The 16,220-nt window shown below is 35.6% G+C and overlaps 1 protein-coding gene across 1 annotated transcript; it reads right to left on the bottom strand.

The window, feature by feature from the left end:
* Positions 1-4,951: 4,951 nt before the first annotated feature.
* Positions 4,952-6,959, bottom strand: LOC126080462 (olfactory receptor 10AG1-like). Its single transcript, XM_049891677.1, has 2 exons — positions 6,044-6,959; positions 4,952-5,067 (listed from the first exon to the last, which is right to left on the bottom strand). The coding sequence occupies exons 1-2, from the start codon at positions 6,927-6,929 to the stop codon at positions 4,952-4,954; spliced, it is 1,002 nt and encodes a 333-aa protein (XP_049747634.1). The 5' UTR covers positions 6,930-6,959.
* Positions 6,960-16,220: the final 9,261 nt, after the last annotated feature.

Below are 16,220 nucleotides of genomic sequence, written 5' to 3'. Positions count from 1 at the left end.
CTTTTCTAAGAACCAACCTTTGACCTGGTTGATTCTTTCTATTGTTTTTCCTGTTCTATATTTCATTTGTTTCTGCTCTAAACTTTATTATTTCTTTTCTTCTGGTTGCCATGAGCTTCTATTGTTTTTCTATTTGTTTGAATTATAGGGATACCACTTTGATTTTGGTTCATTCTTCTTTTTTGATATGTGGTTAGTGCTATAAATTGACCTCTGAGCACTGTCTTTGATGTGCTCTAAAGGTTTTGGTAAATTTTTTTTTCATCGTTATTTAATTCTAGGAATTTTTTATTCCCTCTTTGATTTCTTCTATTACCCAGTTTTTTATTTGTTTGTTTTTAAGCAAGATGTTATTCAGTTTCCATATTTTGATATTTTTTTCCCCTTGCTCTTTCTGTTATTGATTTCCACTTTTATGGTGGTGTGATCAGAGAGAATGCTTTGTATTATTTTGATGTTTTGGATTTTATTGAGGGTTGATTTGTTGCCTAAATGTGGTCTATTCTGGGGAACGCTCCATGTGCATTGGAAAAGAATGTGTACATTGCTACCATTGGGCCAAGTGTTCTATATATATCTATTAGGCCAAGTTGGTTGATTTTGGCCGTTAGATCTTCTGAGTCTTTGTTGAGTTTGTTTCTAGATGTTCTGTCCTTTACCAACAGCAATGTGTTTGAAGTCTCCTACAACTGTTGTGGAACTCTCTACTTGTCTTTTCAGTGCTTTAAGAGTTTGTTTTACGTATTTTGGAGCCCTGTTGTTCAGTGTGTAGATATTTATTAAGGTTATGTCTTCTTGGTGGATTGTCCCTTTAGTCATACATAATGTTCTTTGTTTTTTTACGGTGAATTTTGCCTTGAAGTCTATTTTATTTGAGATTAGTATTGCCTCTCCTGCCTTTTTTTTTTTTTTTGGTTACTGTTTGCCTAATACATATATATTTTCTCCATCTTTTGACTTCTAACATTTATGTCTTTGTATCTAAGGTGTGTCTCTTGTAGACAGATATTAATGGGTCATGTTTTTTTTTATACATCCTGCCACTCTCTCTTTCAGGTCTATTTAAGCCATTTAAATTCAGTGTGGTTACTGATAGGTACGAGTTTGTTGCTGTCCTATTTGTTTTTGTAATGCTGACATTTTCTTTGTTGAGTTATTCTTTTTCTTATTTCACTGTTGAGTTGCTTATGTTCGTGTATTGACTTTTCTTTTGTTACTACATATTTTGTGTTTACTGAGACTTTGGGTTTTTCTTCTTTTTTATTCTGATAAGTAAGTTTGTTAGCTTTCTTTGAGGTTACCTTGAAATTTACTGTTATCTTCCTAAGTTTGAACCAGTCATTTATTTCTAGGTATCACCATGACATCCTCTCCATTTGGAAGATTTATACCACCACCATTTATTTCTCCTTCTACTGTTTTCATGTTGTCACCATTTACAGATTTATGTCCCTGCTTCCCTCTTTTAAGTTTTTTTTTCAGATTTGTTTTATTATCGAGTGTTCTTTACCTAGGTTGGTATCTGACTCATGCTGTCCTGTGTCCTAGTCTGTTTGTTGTCTGATGTTGGATCTCTAACAGAACTGCTTTTAATATTTTTTGTAAGTTTGATTTGGTGTTTGCGCATTCCCTTAATTTCTTTTTATCCGGAAGTGTTCTAATTTTGTTATAGTATTTGAGAGAGAGTTTTGCAGGATGTATTATTCTCGGTTGGCAGTTTTTGTCTTTCAAGTTTTACATATGTCATCCCTTTGCCTTCTTGCCTGCATAGTTTCTGCAAAGGAAATCAGAGCTTAGTCTTACTGTTTCCACTTTTGAAATGACTTTTTGCTTTTCTTGTGCAGCTCTCGGGATCCTTTATTTGTCTTTGGTTTCGGCAAGTGCAATTATGGTATGTCTTGGTAACTTCCTCTTGAGGTCTATCCTATACGGGGATAATTGAGCTTCTCAGATGATCAGCTTTTTGTCTTTCATGATATTTCAGAAGTTTTCTGCCAGCAAATCTTCAACCATTTTCTTTCCATTTTTCTTCCCCTGTTCTGGAATTCAAATCACATGCAAATTTTTGCTCCTGATTGTGTCCCATATAATTCTTAGGCTTTCTTCATTTTTCCTCTGATTTTTTTCTCAAAGTGCCATCCATGAATTTATCTTCAAATTTGTGGATTTTGCATCCCATTGTTTCAAATTCGCTTCTAAAACCTCCTATAGATTTGTCAATTTCTGAAATTTGTTATGTTTTGGATTTCTATTTGTTGTTTTTGTATGTTTTCTAATTGTTTATTTATTTTGACATTTAGTCCTTGTATTTTTTTTTTTTCCTTGAGTTCTTCTATTGCTTTGTGTTTTCTTTGATTTTGGTGATATTTTGATTGGATTTGTCTGTGTTTTCCTTGACTTTGTACATTTTATGCTTGGTTTTGTCTGTATTTTCTTTGATCTCTTTCCCAATCAGTTAGAGAACCCTAAACATTAGTCTTTTGAATTCCATATCAGTTAGTTCCACTGCCTTTTCTTGTGCCAGAAGCTCATCTGATTCTGTATTTTGGTCATTTGCTGGATCTTTCATGTCCCATTTTTTTTTTTTTTAATGTTTTTTGATATTGTCTGCTGTCTCCGAGACAGTAAGGTATTATTTTCTTTATTTATTGATTGCATGTTTGTTTATTTCACTCTGCTTCTTCGTTTTGTTTTGATATGTCAGGGCAGGTTGGCTAGGTGTGCTTTGCTGCTTGCTCATCTTTGGGCCCAATAGCTCTCACCACCTTGACTGGGCAGGCATGGCAGCAGCAGGCAGGGTGAGCTTGTTTCACAGTACACTGGTTTGGCAAGGTGGCTGAGGGTGGACTGGGCATGAGCTCTCTGCCTCCTGATGTTGGTCCATATGTTTGAGAATATTCACAGCCCCTTGACATAAACTAGGGTGTCAGGTGGGAGGTAGATTGGGCTCACTTCCCATTGTTCAGAAATTGGTCGTGCAGCAGGAGGGGAGGGTTAGTGTTGACCCTGCTGCAAGCAATGGGCTGCATCCAGGGACACTCTAGTCCCAACAGCATGGCAAGGGCTAATTGAAAGGGGAGGTGGGGTACAGTACTTTACAGAGGGAAGAAAGAAAGAGAAATTAAAAAAGGTAGATGGCAAGTGGGGAATTGGACCTGGAGACCAGCAAGAAGAGGGCATAGTGGTGTATAGGGCTAGGTGGGAGGGAGAAAAAAAAAAAGAATGGGAAAAAGAAAAAAAAAAAATGGCACACCAGGAGCCCATGTGTGGCCTGGAGCAGAGCCAGGGTGATGGCAGGACAGTAGTGCTCTAGCTACTAGTAGAGATGCCACATGGCCCTTTGGGAAGGTATGGGAGTGGCATATGGGGCAGAAGGGTGAGGGGCAGGAAAGCAAGTTTCTCTGGTTACCAGGTGCTCTGTCTCCTGTTGGGAGCACTCTGAAACTGCTTTCTCATGCTCCCTGTCCCTGGTCACTGATGGCTGTGCTCCAAGATGACAATGCTATGCCATCTTAGTCGGCAGGGGACCTCTGCTCCATATCTCTGTTTTCCTTTAGTTTCTTCTTCCATTCAGTGTTTGATTTAGTTCTTTATCCCTTCATTTGATGCTTGGAGTTCCCAAACTGACATTTGTATCTGCTTTACTTAGTTTTTTGACTCTTTGCTGCAGAGCAATGGTATAATGCATCTGCCTAGAGTGCCATATTAGCTCCACCTCCAGTATTTAATCTTTTTCTAATTTATTTTCACTTTGTTGTTTTTGTAATTTATTGAAATTATCCTTGTCAGAGAGTACATGAATAACTTCTTATGTTTTACTGGTACTGGAAAAGAGACATATGCCAGTTCCTAAGTATACCACTTACATGATCTCTGAACATCATAAAATTATGTTTAAAATTTTTATTTTCTGCATTTGACAAGTACTGAAAATCATGTTAGTATTGTTATAAAACCCAGTGCCATCGAGTCGATTATACCTTTTGAATTTATTTATATATTTTTTATTTGCTGGATACTGAAAAATACTTCATTAATTCAGTATTGTTTTACATTTTCTCTTTCTTTTTTGTTTCAAATATTGTCTATTTTTCGTCATTCATGCTCACTTATTTATTTTTAACTATGTTCATTCTTGTAATCTCAAATTTGTTGAACTTTTGGTTCTATTGTTATGTGCCTTCTATTTACTTTTCAAGGAATGACCATAGATATTATATATTTTGAGTATTTTTAGATGATACACACACACTTATGTTTCTTTCACAAATCAAAGGCATCTTGGTTGATACTGAAGTTTATCTGCTAGATGCTAGATTCTTAAGACATCTACTAGCAAGAAGAAAAAAGAAATGGAAAAATTTTCTTTGATTTTTCTTGTTATTTTCAGAATGAATATTGATTATTATTTCCTGTGATATGCTAGTTACCTTCTCATTGTAATAAATTCAAACTATACAAAAATATATAAAAATAAATCACAAATTATTTGAAATCCTGCCACTGTGAATAAGCCAATATTTCCTTCTAATCCACACTCATCCAAATACTGTTCATATACATACCCGTGCATATCCACTACTGACATGCAAATGTAAATAGTTGAATGGTAGAATGGTATTATGGGTTGCCATCTTTCATTATAGGGAACCCTGATGTGCAGTGGTTAAGCACTCAGTTGCCATCTGAGAGGACAGTGGTTCAACCCACCAGCAGCTCCACAGGTGAAAGATGTGGAAGTTTCTCCAGTAAAAGATTACAGCCTTAGAAAACCTGTGGTGCAATTCTACTCTGTCTTATAGGGTCACTATAGCCAGAGTTGAGTCATTGGCAATTTTTTTTTAAGGGTTTATCTTTCACTGTTTTACAAAAATTGGGTAATGTTTTATAAATATATTTTAATTTCTTTTGCATGTCAGTTCATACTCAGAATATCTTCACAACAGCTTCTCTAAAATCTTCTTAAATGGGCTCTATACTTTGATGGTATAGATGTACTCCAGTGTCTTAACACAATCTCTAATTCCATTTGCTTATAATTTTGTTTTCTCACTATAAGTTTTGTGTTAAATATTCCTCAAAAAATGCATATTTGTAATAGTCATTTTTGTACTTGTATTGTTATTTCTTTCAGATGAGTTGTCCTTTAGTCAGTTTATAGAATAAAAGGGTTAATATTTTGTTTTGTTTTGTTCCACAAAGAAAAAAAAATGCTAAATCATTGTCCAAAATGTATGCAAGAATAGACTGGAAGAATGATGAACTAGTGGAGGCCTGGAAGAATACACAATTCATTCCTGATGATTTGAATTAAAGTACCTTAATGAAAGGGCTATTTACATGGGCATGGTTAGATTATGTGCAGAATATCAGATCCTTAAAGTGTAGATAGATATTATAAAACCAAGGCCTGAAGTTAAAAGGGAAGGAAATAATGTTACCAGAGAAAGGTGAGAAGTGGAGCCATAGATGCAAGAACACTCTGCAGTATATGTAGTCTTTAAAGGACATGGGCAGAGAAAAGGTACAGAAGCAGATAAAACATACAAGGAAAGTCCCAAATTCTCCCCAGCTTTTCCAACATCTTAGCTACTGTTGGTGTTGCTAATTGGCTGAATCCAAACAGAGGGGCAGAGAAAGGCAGCAAATGCATCTGAAGTAAAATATAAGAAAAAATTTACCACTGACTAAAAAAAAAAAAAAAAAAACACTGAACGTGTCTCTAATTCCTAATTAAACAACACAATTACCTTTCATCGTATTATTCAATCTCTTCCCTCACTTGTTCACAGTCAGAGAAAGGACTGATCTTCAAGATTAGATTTTTGAACTTCAGTTAATTTGTGGTTTCATTACACAAAAGTAGTTAATTCTTTGAAACAAAGGTCCCTTAACATAATATGAGACTGTTAGCACACCATTGATTATTTCTAGGAATGTAGAAATAAAACTAGATGATTTTTCCTGTTGTATCTACATGACAAAAGCATAAGTAAGTTGTTTCTGTTATTTCAAGTCACTGCTTCATATTAATAATTAGGTAGTAATTTCTTCAGTGCCACCATGACATCTTTGTTCCTCAGACTATATATGACAGGATTCATCGCTGGTGTCAAAATTGTGTAGAAGAGAGAAAGGAGCTTCCCCAGTCCTTCAGATTGATTTGATTTGGGCTGTAAATAGTTGATAGCAGCTGTTCCATAGAATAAGACTACAACTGTCAGGTGAGAAGAACAGGTGGAGAAGGCTTTGGCCCTCCCTTTGGCTGAGGACAATTTCAGAATATTGGAGATAATTTTGCCATAGGAGGCAATGATCAATAGAAATGGAACCATTGAAAACATCACAGAAACTATATAGACCTCCATCTCATTTACAAATGTGTCCCCACAAGCAAGTTTTAGTATTGGGGGTATGTCACAGAAGAAATGATTAATTGTGCTAGACCCACAAAAGGACAGAGAGAAAATTTGACATGTTTGTCCAATTTCAAATGGAATTCCACTGATCCAGGAGCCAGCCACCAGCTGGATACAGACTTTGTGGTTCATTACTAGAGAATAGTTCAGAGGGTTACAAATGGCCACATAGCGGTCATAGGCCATCACTGTCAGGAGCAAACACTCTGTGCCTCCAAACATAAGAACAAAACACATTTGTGTAGCACAGGCCAAAAAGGAAATATTTCCTTTCTGGGTCCAAATGTCTATGAGCATTCTTGGGACAGTGACTGTTACATAGCATATTTCCAAGAAGGAAAAATTGGCAAGAAAAAAATACATGGGATTCTGGAGAGTAGGGTCAGTTCTTGTTATCAGTATTATGATGCTATTGCCCAACAAAATCATCAGATATGTGACAAAAAATATCCCAAAGAGAATCCATTGAAGATTGGATATATCAGAAAACCCCATGAGTATAAACTCCATAACCGTAGTGTTATTTGATTTTTCTGCTTTTGATTTGCTTTCCATCTGTGGATATGGTAAATTCACTATGGTTAATTCAATCATAGTTTTTAAAAGCATTTTTACTTCTGTTAATTGGATATGTGCATATGTAGAGCTACAAAAAAAAAAATCTCTTAAATTAACTTCACCAACGGATTGCTCCATTTCTAGGGAATATGGTTTGAAACTTCAGCAATGAACTGATATGCTATTAAAACAATTCAACAAATAAATCCTGGTATATTTTATTAGACTTGGACTGTAATGAAACCAGAGATATTGAGAAATATACACTGTTAGTTAAAGCTTATTTTCAGGAAAGAACCCTGATTATTTTACCCCAATAAGAATGTATCATTTTCTATTGCTTAATCTCAGTTCACGAATATTTTCTGTATAGATATCCCTATTCCAACTTCTCTGAAGTCAAAATTTTTCTTTAATTTTTTTTCTTAATTCTTTGTTCAAAATTAGTTTTAAGACTTTCCTTTTATAAGACTCAGTTTTCTTAAACCAATCCTTTGTTTCTGTGTTAATAAATGTGTACATTTTTATTTTATTTTCTGTATTTCTTCCATCACGCACACACACACAAAAAATTGCCTATCCATATTCAGTTTATGGTAAATGTTAAGTTACCTTTGTTTCAGTTAGAAATATGACCCACTCTTCACAATATATTTTTTTTAGTATATATTCCACTCTTTTCTATGTAAGCTTCTATGTCCCATTGCCATATGATTTCCTTACAACCAAATCTAACTCCCTCTGCCTCCTCCCCTTTGTAGTAATTTTGCTTTAAACCAATTATTATTCACTCTGGCCATACATGAGGAAAGAGTGTGTGAATGAGGCCAGACAAAAACACAATCATCTTGCTTCACTCTATGTTAATGTCCTCAGATAAATAGTCACTGGACACTACTTGACAATTCACATGACACTTATTTAATACTTACTCTTAACTTTTCAAAACAATTATTCTTCATTTTCTTGTCCCCTCAAACCTACTACGCCGCACTCCCCCTTTTATTCCAATCAGCTGATGATTTTGACTTAATAACTTCCAATGTAAAGGGGATCAGACAAGCATTCACTTATATTTTCTTGTATCCATTAGTACTAGTTATCAAAATGAACATACAGGAATTGCACCTATTTCTCATTTATTGACTATCTCATTATCCAACATTTCTCATTTACAGCAATACTAAAAAAGTCTACTATCCACTCTGCCCATTAATGAGATGGCGGCATAGCGACAAAGGCTGAGGAGCATCCGCTCCCTAGAGGCAGTCTCTGGAAGATCTTAGGGAGTTAGACCATGCTGCCCCTCACCCTCCAACCTTCCTGCCTGTGGGGGTGTGATGTCCAACTGTAGCATGGGGCTGGCCTTCTCTGTGGCTGTGGACTCCAGGCAGCCATCAAGCAGCATCAAGTGTTCACTGATGACTACATCAGTAAATCTTATTATTTCTATGATCATATTTTCTAACTAAAAAAAAAATCAGACAAACAGATGGTCTGAAAACAGGAAAAAAAAATCCTCCATTTTTGCATAATGCCAATTCTTGCATAATGACCTGATATTTGGAAACTAACCGAGTTGATAAATGAGAAGTAGGTGTAATTTATTAAAAATAATAAATACCGCTATTATAGTCCTTTGCCATGCATTTAATTTTGTTTATAACTTGGGAAGTTAGAGGGCTGCATGTGTTACCCTAAGTAGTTAACTCATTTTCAAATACAGTTTTTTGCAGAATTTCATGTTTTTTGTTTTATTAGTTGCATCTTGATCTTCAAATTAAAAAAAAAAAAACCCTTATATAAAATAACCCAACAATATAATAACACCTTACCTTTAAAGATTGCATAAAGCTGTCTAGGAGAGTCTAGGAGTATTGTAAATATATATTCTTTTTAAGATTTTTGCTTTTTTTTTTTTTAAGTGTCAGTAAGTCACTTGGATTGTACAATAGCCTTTGCTTGCTTTCAAACACAAAGTGCTCTTAAAAAGGAAAGAGTTGCACTCACCCTGGGGGAAATCTCTCTTGTGTATCTACTTAATTTCTACCAGAAAGCTTGTGTCTGGCAATCGGTGTGGCCTATTTTTCAAAACAATTTTCTCTGAATAGAGCTGACTTTTTCTGCAACCTGTTTTTGGCATAAAGGCTAAGCAAACTTGTTTTCCAGGATATAGAGAGAGTGCTTGGAGGATTAATACTACTTACTTTCTAGCACTGCTTTCATGAAAAAAGTTCATCTTTCTAGCTATTGCATTTCAGACCCTGGACAATTGATGTGAACTGGACTTCCTCATTCTTATGACCGTAACTCATACAGATGGGTCCTTAGGAAAACACGTCATATCTTTTGTCACATGAACATACTACCCTTAGTCTCTTCACTGTAATGGGTGCTGAGATCCCATTTTCTTTATTTCTTTTGTGTGTGTGTGTGTGTTCTATAGGGGAAATTTACAGCTCAAGTTAATTTCTCATTCAAACATTTATACACACATTGTTTTGTGACATTAGTTACAATTCCCACAATGTGACAGCGTGCTTCCCCTTTCCACTCTGGATTCCCTATGTCCATTCATTCAGTTCCTATCCCTTTCTGCCTGCTCTTCCTGTTTCTGGACAGAAGCTGCCCATTTGGTCTCATATATTTGATTGAACTAAGAAGCACATTCCCCATATGTGTTATTTTTTGATTCATAGGCCTGTCTTCCCCCACACTTCTGTCAGTTTGTCATATTTTGGGGGGGCTTGTGTGTTGCTGTGATGATGGAAGGTATGCCACTGGTATTCAACTACCAGCAGGGTAGCCCACGATGGAAAGGTTTTAGCTGAGCTTCCATACTAAGACGGACTAGGATAAAGGACCCCATGGTCTACTTCTGAAAGGAATTAGCCAGTGAGAAACTTGTGAATAGCAGCAGAACATTGTATGATATAGTGCTGAAATATGAGCCCCCAGGTTGGAAGGCACTCAAAGGACAACTGGGGAAAAGGTACCTCCTCAAAGTAGAGTCAGCCTTAATGATTTGGATGAAGTCAAGCTTTCAGAACCTTCATTTGCTGATGTGGCATGACTCAAAATGAGAAGAAACAGCTGAAAACATCCATTAAAAATAAGAACATGAATTGTACTAAGTATGAATCTAGGACAATTGGAAATCATCAAAAATGAAATGGAACACATAAAGATCAATATCCTAGGCATTAGTGAGAAGAAATGGACTGAGATGGGCCATTTTAAATCAGACAATCATAGGGCCTACTATTCTAGGAACGACAACTTGAAGAAGAATGGCATTGCATTTGTAGTCAAAAAGAACATTTCAAGATCTATCCTGAAGTATAATGCTGTCAGTGATAGGATAATATCCATACAACTATAGGGAAGACCAGTTAATATGACTATTATTCAAACTTATGCACCAACTGCTAATGCCAAAGATGAAAAAATTGAATATTTTTACCAACTTTTTCAGTCTGAAATTGATCATACATGCTATCAGGAAGCATTGATAATTACTGGTGATGGGAATGCAAAAGTTGGAAATGAAGAAGTATAGGTAATTGGAATATATGGCCTTGGTGATAGAAATGATGTCAGAGATGCTATGATAGAATTGTGCAAGACCAATGAATTTTTCATTGCAAATACCCTTTTTCAAAGATATAAATGTCAGCTTACTCTAGGACCTCACCTGATGGAATACACAGGAATCAAATCAACTACATTTGTGAAAAGAGACAATAGAAAAGCTCAATATCATCAGTCAGAACAAGGCAAGGGGCCGACTGTGGACAGATTATCAATGCTCATATCCAGGTTTAAGCTGAAGCTGAAGAAAATTAGAACAATCCATGAGAGCCAAACTAAGACATTGAGCATATCCCACCTGAATTTAGAAAGCATCTCAAGAGTAGATTTGATGCATTAAATAATAATGACCAAAGACCAGACAAATTGTGGAAGGAAATCAAGGACATTATACATGTAGCAACCACTCATTAAAAAGAGAGAAAAGGTCAAAATGGTTGTCAGAAGAGACTCTGAAACTTGCTCTTGAACATCAAGTTGCTAAAGCTAATGGAAAAAATGAAGTAAAATTGCTGAACTGAAGATTTCAAAGGGCAGCTTGAGAAGACAAAGTAAAGTATTATTATGACATGTGCAAAGGTCTGGAGTTAGAAAACCAAAAGGGGGAACACACTCAGCATTTCTCAAACCAAAGGAACTGAAAAAAAAAAAAAATCAATCGAGTTGCAATAGTGAAGAATTCTATGGATAAAATACTGAACCACACAGGAAGTATCAAAAGAAGTTGGAAGGAATACACAGAGTCACTATACCAAAAAGAATTGGTCGATATCAATCACTTCAGAAGGTAGCATATGGTCAAGAACCGATAGTACTGAAGGAAGAAGTCCAAACTGCAATGAAGACATTGGTGAAAAAAAAAAAAAAGGCTCCAGAATACCAATTGAGATGCTTCTACAAATGGAGGCAGCGCTAGAAGTTCTCACTCATTGTTTCAAGAAATTTGGAAGTCAGCTACCTGGCCAACGAAATGAAAGAGGCCCATATTTTTGCCTATTCCCAAGAAAGGTGATCCAACCGAATGCAGAAATTATTGAACAACCTCACTCAAGTAAAATTTTGATGAAGGTCATTCAACGTGTCTGTACCAGTATATCGACAGGGAATTGCCAGAAATTCAACCTGAGTATTCAGAAGAGGACATGGAACGAGTGATATCATTGTGGATGTCAGATGGATCCTGGATGAAAGCAGAGAATACCAGAAAGATGTTTACTTGTGTTTATTGACTGTAAAAAAGCATTCAACTGCCTGGATCATAACAAATTATGGATAACATTGCAAACAGTAGGAATTCCAGAACATTTAATCGTGTTCATGAGGCAGTTGTTTGAACAGAAGCTGGTACTTCATGGTTTAAAGCCAGGAAAGGTGTGTGTCAGAGTTGTATCCTTTCACCATACCTAGTCAATCTGTATGCTGAACAAATAATCTGGGAAGCTGGACTATATGAAAAAGAATGGGGCATCAGGATTGGAGGAAGATTCATTAACAACCTGTGTTATGCAGATGACACAACCTTGCTTGCTGAAAGTGGAGAGGAGTTGAAGAACTTACTGATGAAGACCAGGGACCAAAGCCTTGAGTATGGATTACATCTCAACATAAAGAAAAAACAGGACCTCATAACTGGACCCATAAGCAACATCATGATAAGCAGAGAAAAGACTGCATTTGTCAAGGATTTCATTTTACTCAGATCCACAATCAATACCCATGGGAGCAGCAGTCAAGAAATCAAAAGACACATTGGGTTAGGCAAATTTGCTGCAAAAGAACTTTTTAAAGTGTCAAAAAGCAAAAATGTCACCTTGAAGAATAAGGAGCACCTGACCCAAGCCATGGTGTTTTCAACTGCCTCATGGGATGATGAATAAGGAAGACAGAAGAACTGATGCCCTTGAATTGTGGTGTTGACGAAGAATACTGAATATACCATGAACTGCCAAAAGAATGAACAAATCTGTCTTAGGAGAGGTACAGCCAGAATGCTCTTTAGAAGCATGGGCAAGGCTAGGTCTCACATACTTTGGACATGTTATCAGAAGAGATAAAATTAGACTGGGAAAACATGGGAAATAGTAAAAGTTGAATGAAAACTTAGAACTTTTAAACAGACTTTCTTTCAACAACAGTTGTGTTTTATGGTATACCGGCTTAAAATAATTTCTAAGACCTCTTAGGTAATTTATTGATGTTAAGTTGAACTAATAGGTATTGTCATAATTTAAGGGTCTGCTAATAAAATTTTTTTTTTAATGAGTGTGTTCATTTTTGCCATTTAAAGGGATGAACTATAATAGGTATGCAGCAAAGACAATGTTTAAGAGGTTTATTAAAAATAAATTTATTTCATATGGTCAAAAGTTTTATCTGTCCGACTGAAGTTTATGTTTCTTGCTGTTAAAATAACAAATTTTTCTTTGATATCTGAGTTGGAGGGTGATTTAAGAAATACTACTGGAGTCATTATTACCTGTTCTTGTTTTTTTTGACCATAGAGAATGTGACCCAGCTGGAGCTGGGCTCACGAGGACTCACAAGGACACATCAACTGGGCCCGGAGGAATAAAGACAATAGCTAAGATAATCTTGGAAAATACCTTTTGGAGAACCTTTCAGGTAAGCCAGAACACAAAAGACTTTGCACTCTTATCATTTTCTATTAGCATTTAGTGAATAGAAAATTTGTTGGAACAACGAATATCCTCTTGACTGTCCTTACTGAAACCTGTACCAATGACTGCTGAAAGAGACAATTCAAAATGTAGGGTCACAGTTTCTACCAATCTGTGAAAAGGTGAAGCTTTCAATGGTTTTGCCCATTTTGTAGTGTTAGTATATGCTGATGACCCTGTAATGTTCCTTGGACTTGGGCAGACATGGCTGTGGCAGCATGCTTGTCCATTTTCTCATTCTTGCTTATTCTGTAATATTTCCTTGGATTCAGGCAGACATTAGCTCTGGCAGCATGCTTGTCTGCTTCCCACTTTTGCATTTTTGAATGTATGCCGAATAAAATTTTCTTTTTGCTTTACTAAACTTTGTGATATTTTTACCACACAACAAGCGTTAATTTATTCTTTGTGTAATCTGCCTAGAAGACAAAGGTTCAGCCTCTTATTAGAATAGGATTCCTGAGCCAAACACCAAGCTGCATGGCTTTTAGAAAAAAAAGCCAAGGTTTTACTTTAAGGTCTTTGGTTAAATACGTTAAGTATTGTTTCGTGGTGACCTATAATAAACTACTGACCACTCTGAAACTTCATGGAAAGCCACGTACTCAAAAAAAAATTTTTTATAAAAGAAAAGGGCTAAAAAGTTTTATGTACTAAATTACATGGAAGGTGTCAAAATCAAGAAAGTCACCTGATTTTTTGGGGGGGTTAAGATTTACATGTTAAATTCATACTTATATTTATGTCTTGTTATATATATATTTATATCTTATATTTTTGCCTAATATTAACCAGCAAACACATAATATTATGCCATAATTTTATTATTATTTCTTAATTGCTAACTTGGTCACAACTTTATCAAAGCCATTGATTTGGTTGGGGAATTCACATCATTTACCCATGAAGGTTTTTTTTTTTTTTTTAATTACTATTCAGCTATGTAAAAAAAAAAAAAAAAGGGTAGAGACTTGATAATCTTGTTGTATTCTTGATATAACCTGTCTATATGGTATTATGCCTCAAGATTATTGTGTATTATACATGAAGCTCTTCAAAAATATGGTTAACAGTTATATTTATAAATACTTCTCTCCAAAGTGTTTTTTTATTTTTTGTTATTTTAACTGATTTTATTTGGCCTTTATGTTATGCTCATAATTAATTTCCATCACAACTTTTACTATAAGAGTATTATTTTTATAAGTTAATCACGGCCATTTTAAGTTTTATCATCTGCAGATAAGTTTTTACTTTGCTGATTTGCTGAAAACATTTGACCAAAATATCTCAACAAGAAGATGGACTATATTGGACCAGCAAAAAGGACTGTGACTAGACTGAATAAAATTTCCAGAACTCCTATGCAGAAGCACAGGCTGTGGCTGATCCAGAATCTCATGGAACAGAAATTAACTACATAAAACTGAGTAAACAAAAGGAAACTGAGTTTTGTGTGGGAATATTGCTGACGTCTTAAAGTCCTACTTTCTACATTTTAAGAAACCATTTTCCTTTCTCCTAAATTATTTAACTAATAGTTCTAGATATTATAACTCTTGAATTAGAAGTTCTTCTCTCATAAAAACAGTTTTGTGACTCTCCTGCTTCTGAGAAAGTAGAGCCCTAGAGGCAGCTTCCTGATGGAGTCTCTGATGCAACACCCAAACCCACTGCCATCGAGTGGATTCCAATACATATTGACCCTACACAACAGAATAGAACTGGTCCGTAGGGTTTCCAAGGAGTGCCTGGGGGATTTGAACTGCCAGCCTTTTGGTAAGCAGCCATAGATCTTAACCACTACACCACCAGGGTTTCTGGAGGAGGAAGGTGCATTGGTTAAGCCATGGGCCCTCCAGTCACATAGCCGCAGGCCAGCTTTATCCAGCTTTGTCTCTTCCAAGCATCCTTCTCTACAGAGGCCTAATCCATAATTGGACTTGTCACAGTGATGAGCACATCAGTAAATCTTAGCTGTTAGTATTTCTATGATCACATTTCCTAACTAAAGAAAATAGGACAAATTGAGATGTTCTGAAAACAGAAAAAAAAAAAAAAAACTCTCCATTTCCACATAATGACAATTTTTGTATAACAACCTGGTCTTTGCAATCTAAGCATGTCCATAACTGAAGAGTAGGGGTTTTTATTATAAATAATAAATGTTGTTATTATGATCATTTGCCAAGCATCTAATTTTATTTAATTTATAATTAGGAAAGTTAGAGGGCTGCATGTGTTATCTTAAGTAATTAACTAATTTTCAAATATAGTTTTAACCAGAATTTCATGTTTTTTCTATTTTATTAGTTGTATCTTGGTCTTCAAATTTAGAACTATCCTTACATAAAATAGCCTATCAAAATAATAACAACTTACCTTTAAGGATTGCATAAAGCCGTCTAAGAGAGTCTAGGTGTTTTGATAGCATATACTTTTTTTTTTTTTTTTTTTTTAAGATTTACACTTTATTCCTGTGGAAGTCACTGTGATTCCACAATAGACTTTGCTTGCTTTCAAACTCTAAGTGCTCTTAAATATGAAAGAGTTGCACTGTCCCTGGGGGAAATCTCTCTTGGGCATTTACTTAATTTAGAGTAGAATGCTTCTGTTTGGCAATAACTCTGGTTTATTTTCAAAACATTTTTCTCTGAATAGATCTGACGCTTTCTGCAACCATTTCCTGGCATCAATCTCAAGCAAACTTGTTTTCCCAGTTAGGGAGAGAGTGCATGGAGGAGTAACACAACTTACTCTCTAGCATTATTTTATGGACAAAGTTAACCTTTCTAGCAATTGCATTTCAGACCCTTGAATATTGATGGCCTTCCTTACTCTTACTGCCATAATTCATCCAGACGGATCCTTAGGGAACTCTGCCGTATGTTTTGTCATGTGAACATGCTTTGCTTGGTCTCTTCCCAGTAATGGGTGCTGAGAGCCCGTTTTAGAAGTGGAACTCTGTGTTCCT

The sequence above is a fragment of the Elephas maximus genome, chromosome 7 (genome assembly GCF_024166365.1).
Source record: "Elephas maximus indicus isolate mEleMax1 chromosome 7, mEleMax1 primary haplotype, whole genome shotgun sequence".
NCBI classification, from domain to species: Eukaryota; Metazoa; Chordata; class Mammalia; order Proboscidea; family Elephantidae; genus Elephas; species Elephas maximus.
Note: the sequence above shows the minus strand (reverse complement) of the source record. Positions and strands in the feature narration are given on the sequence as shown.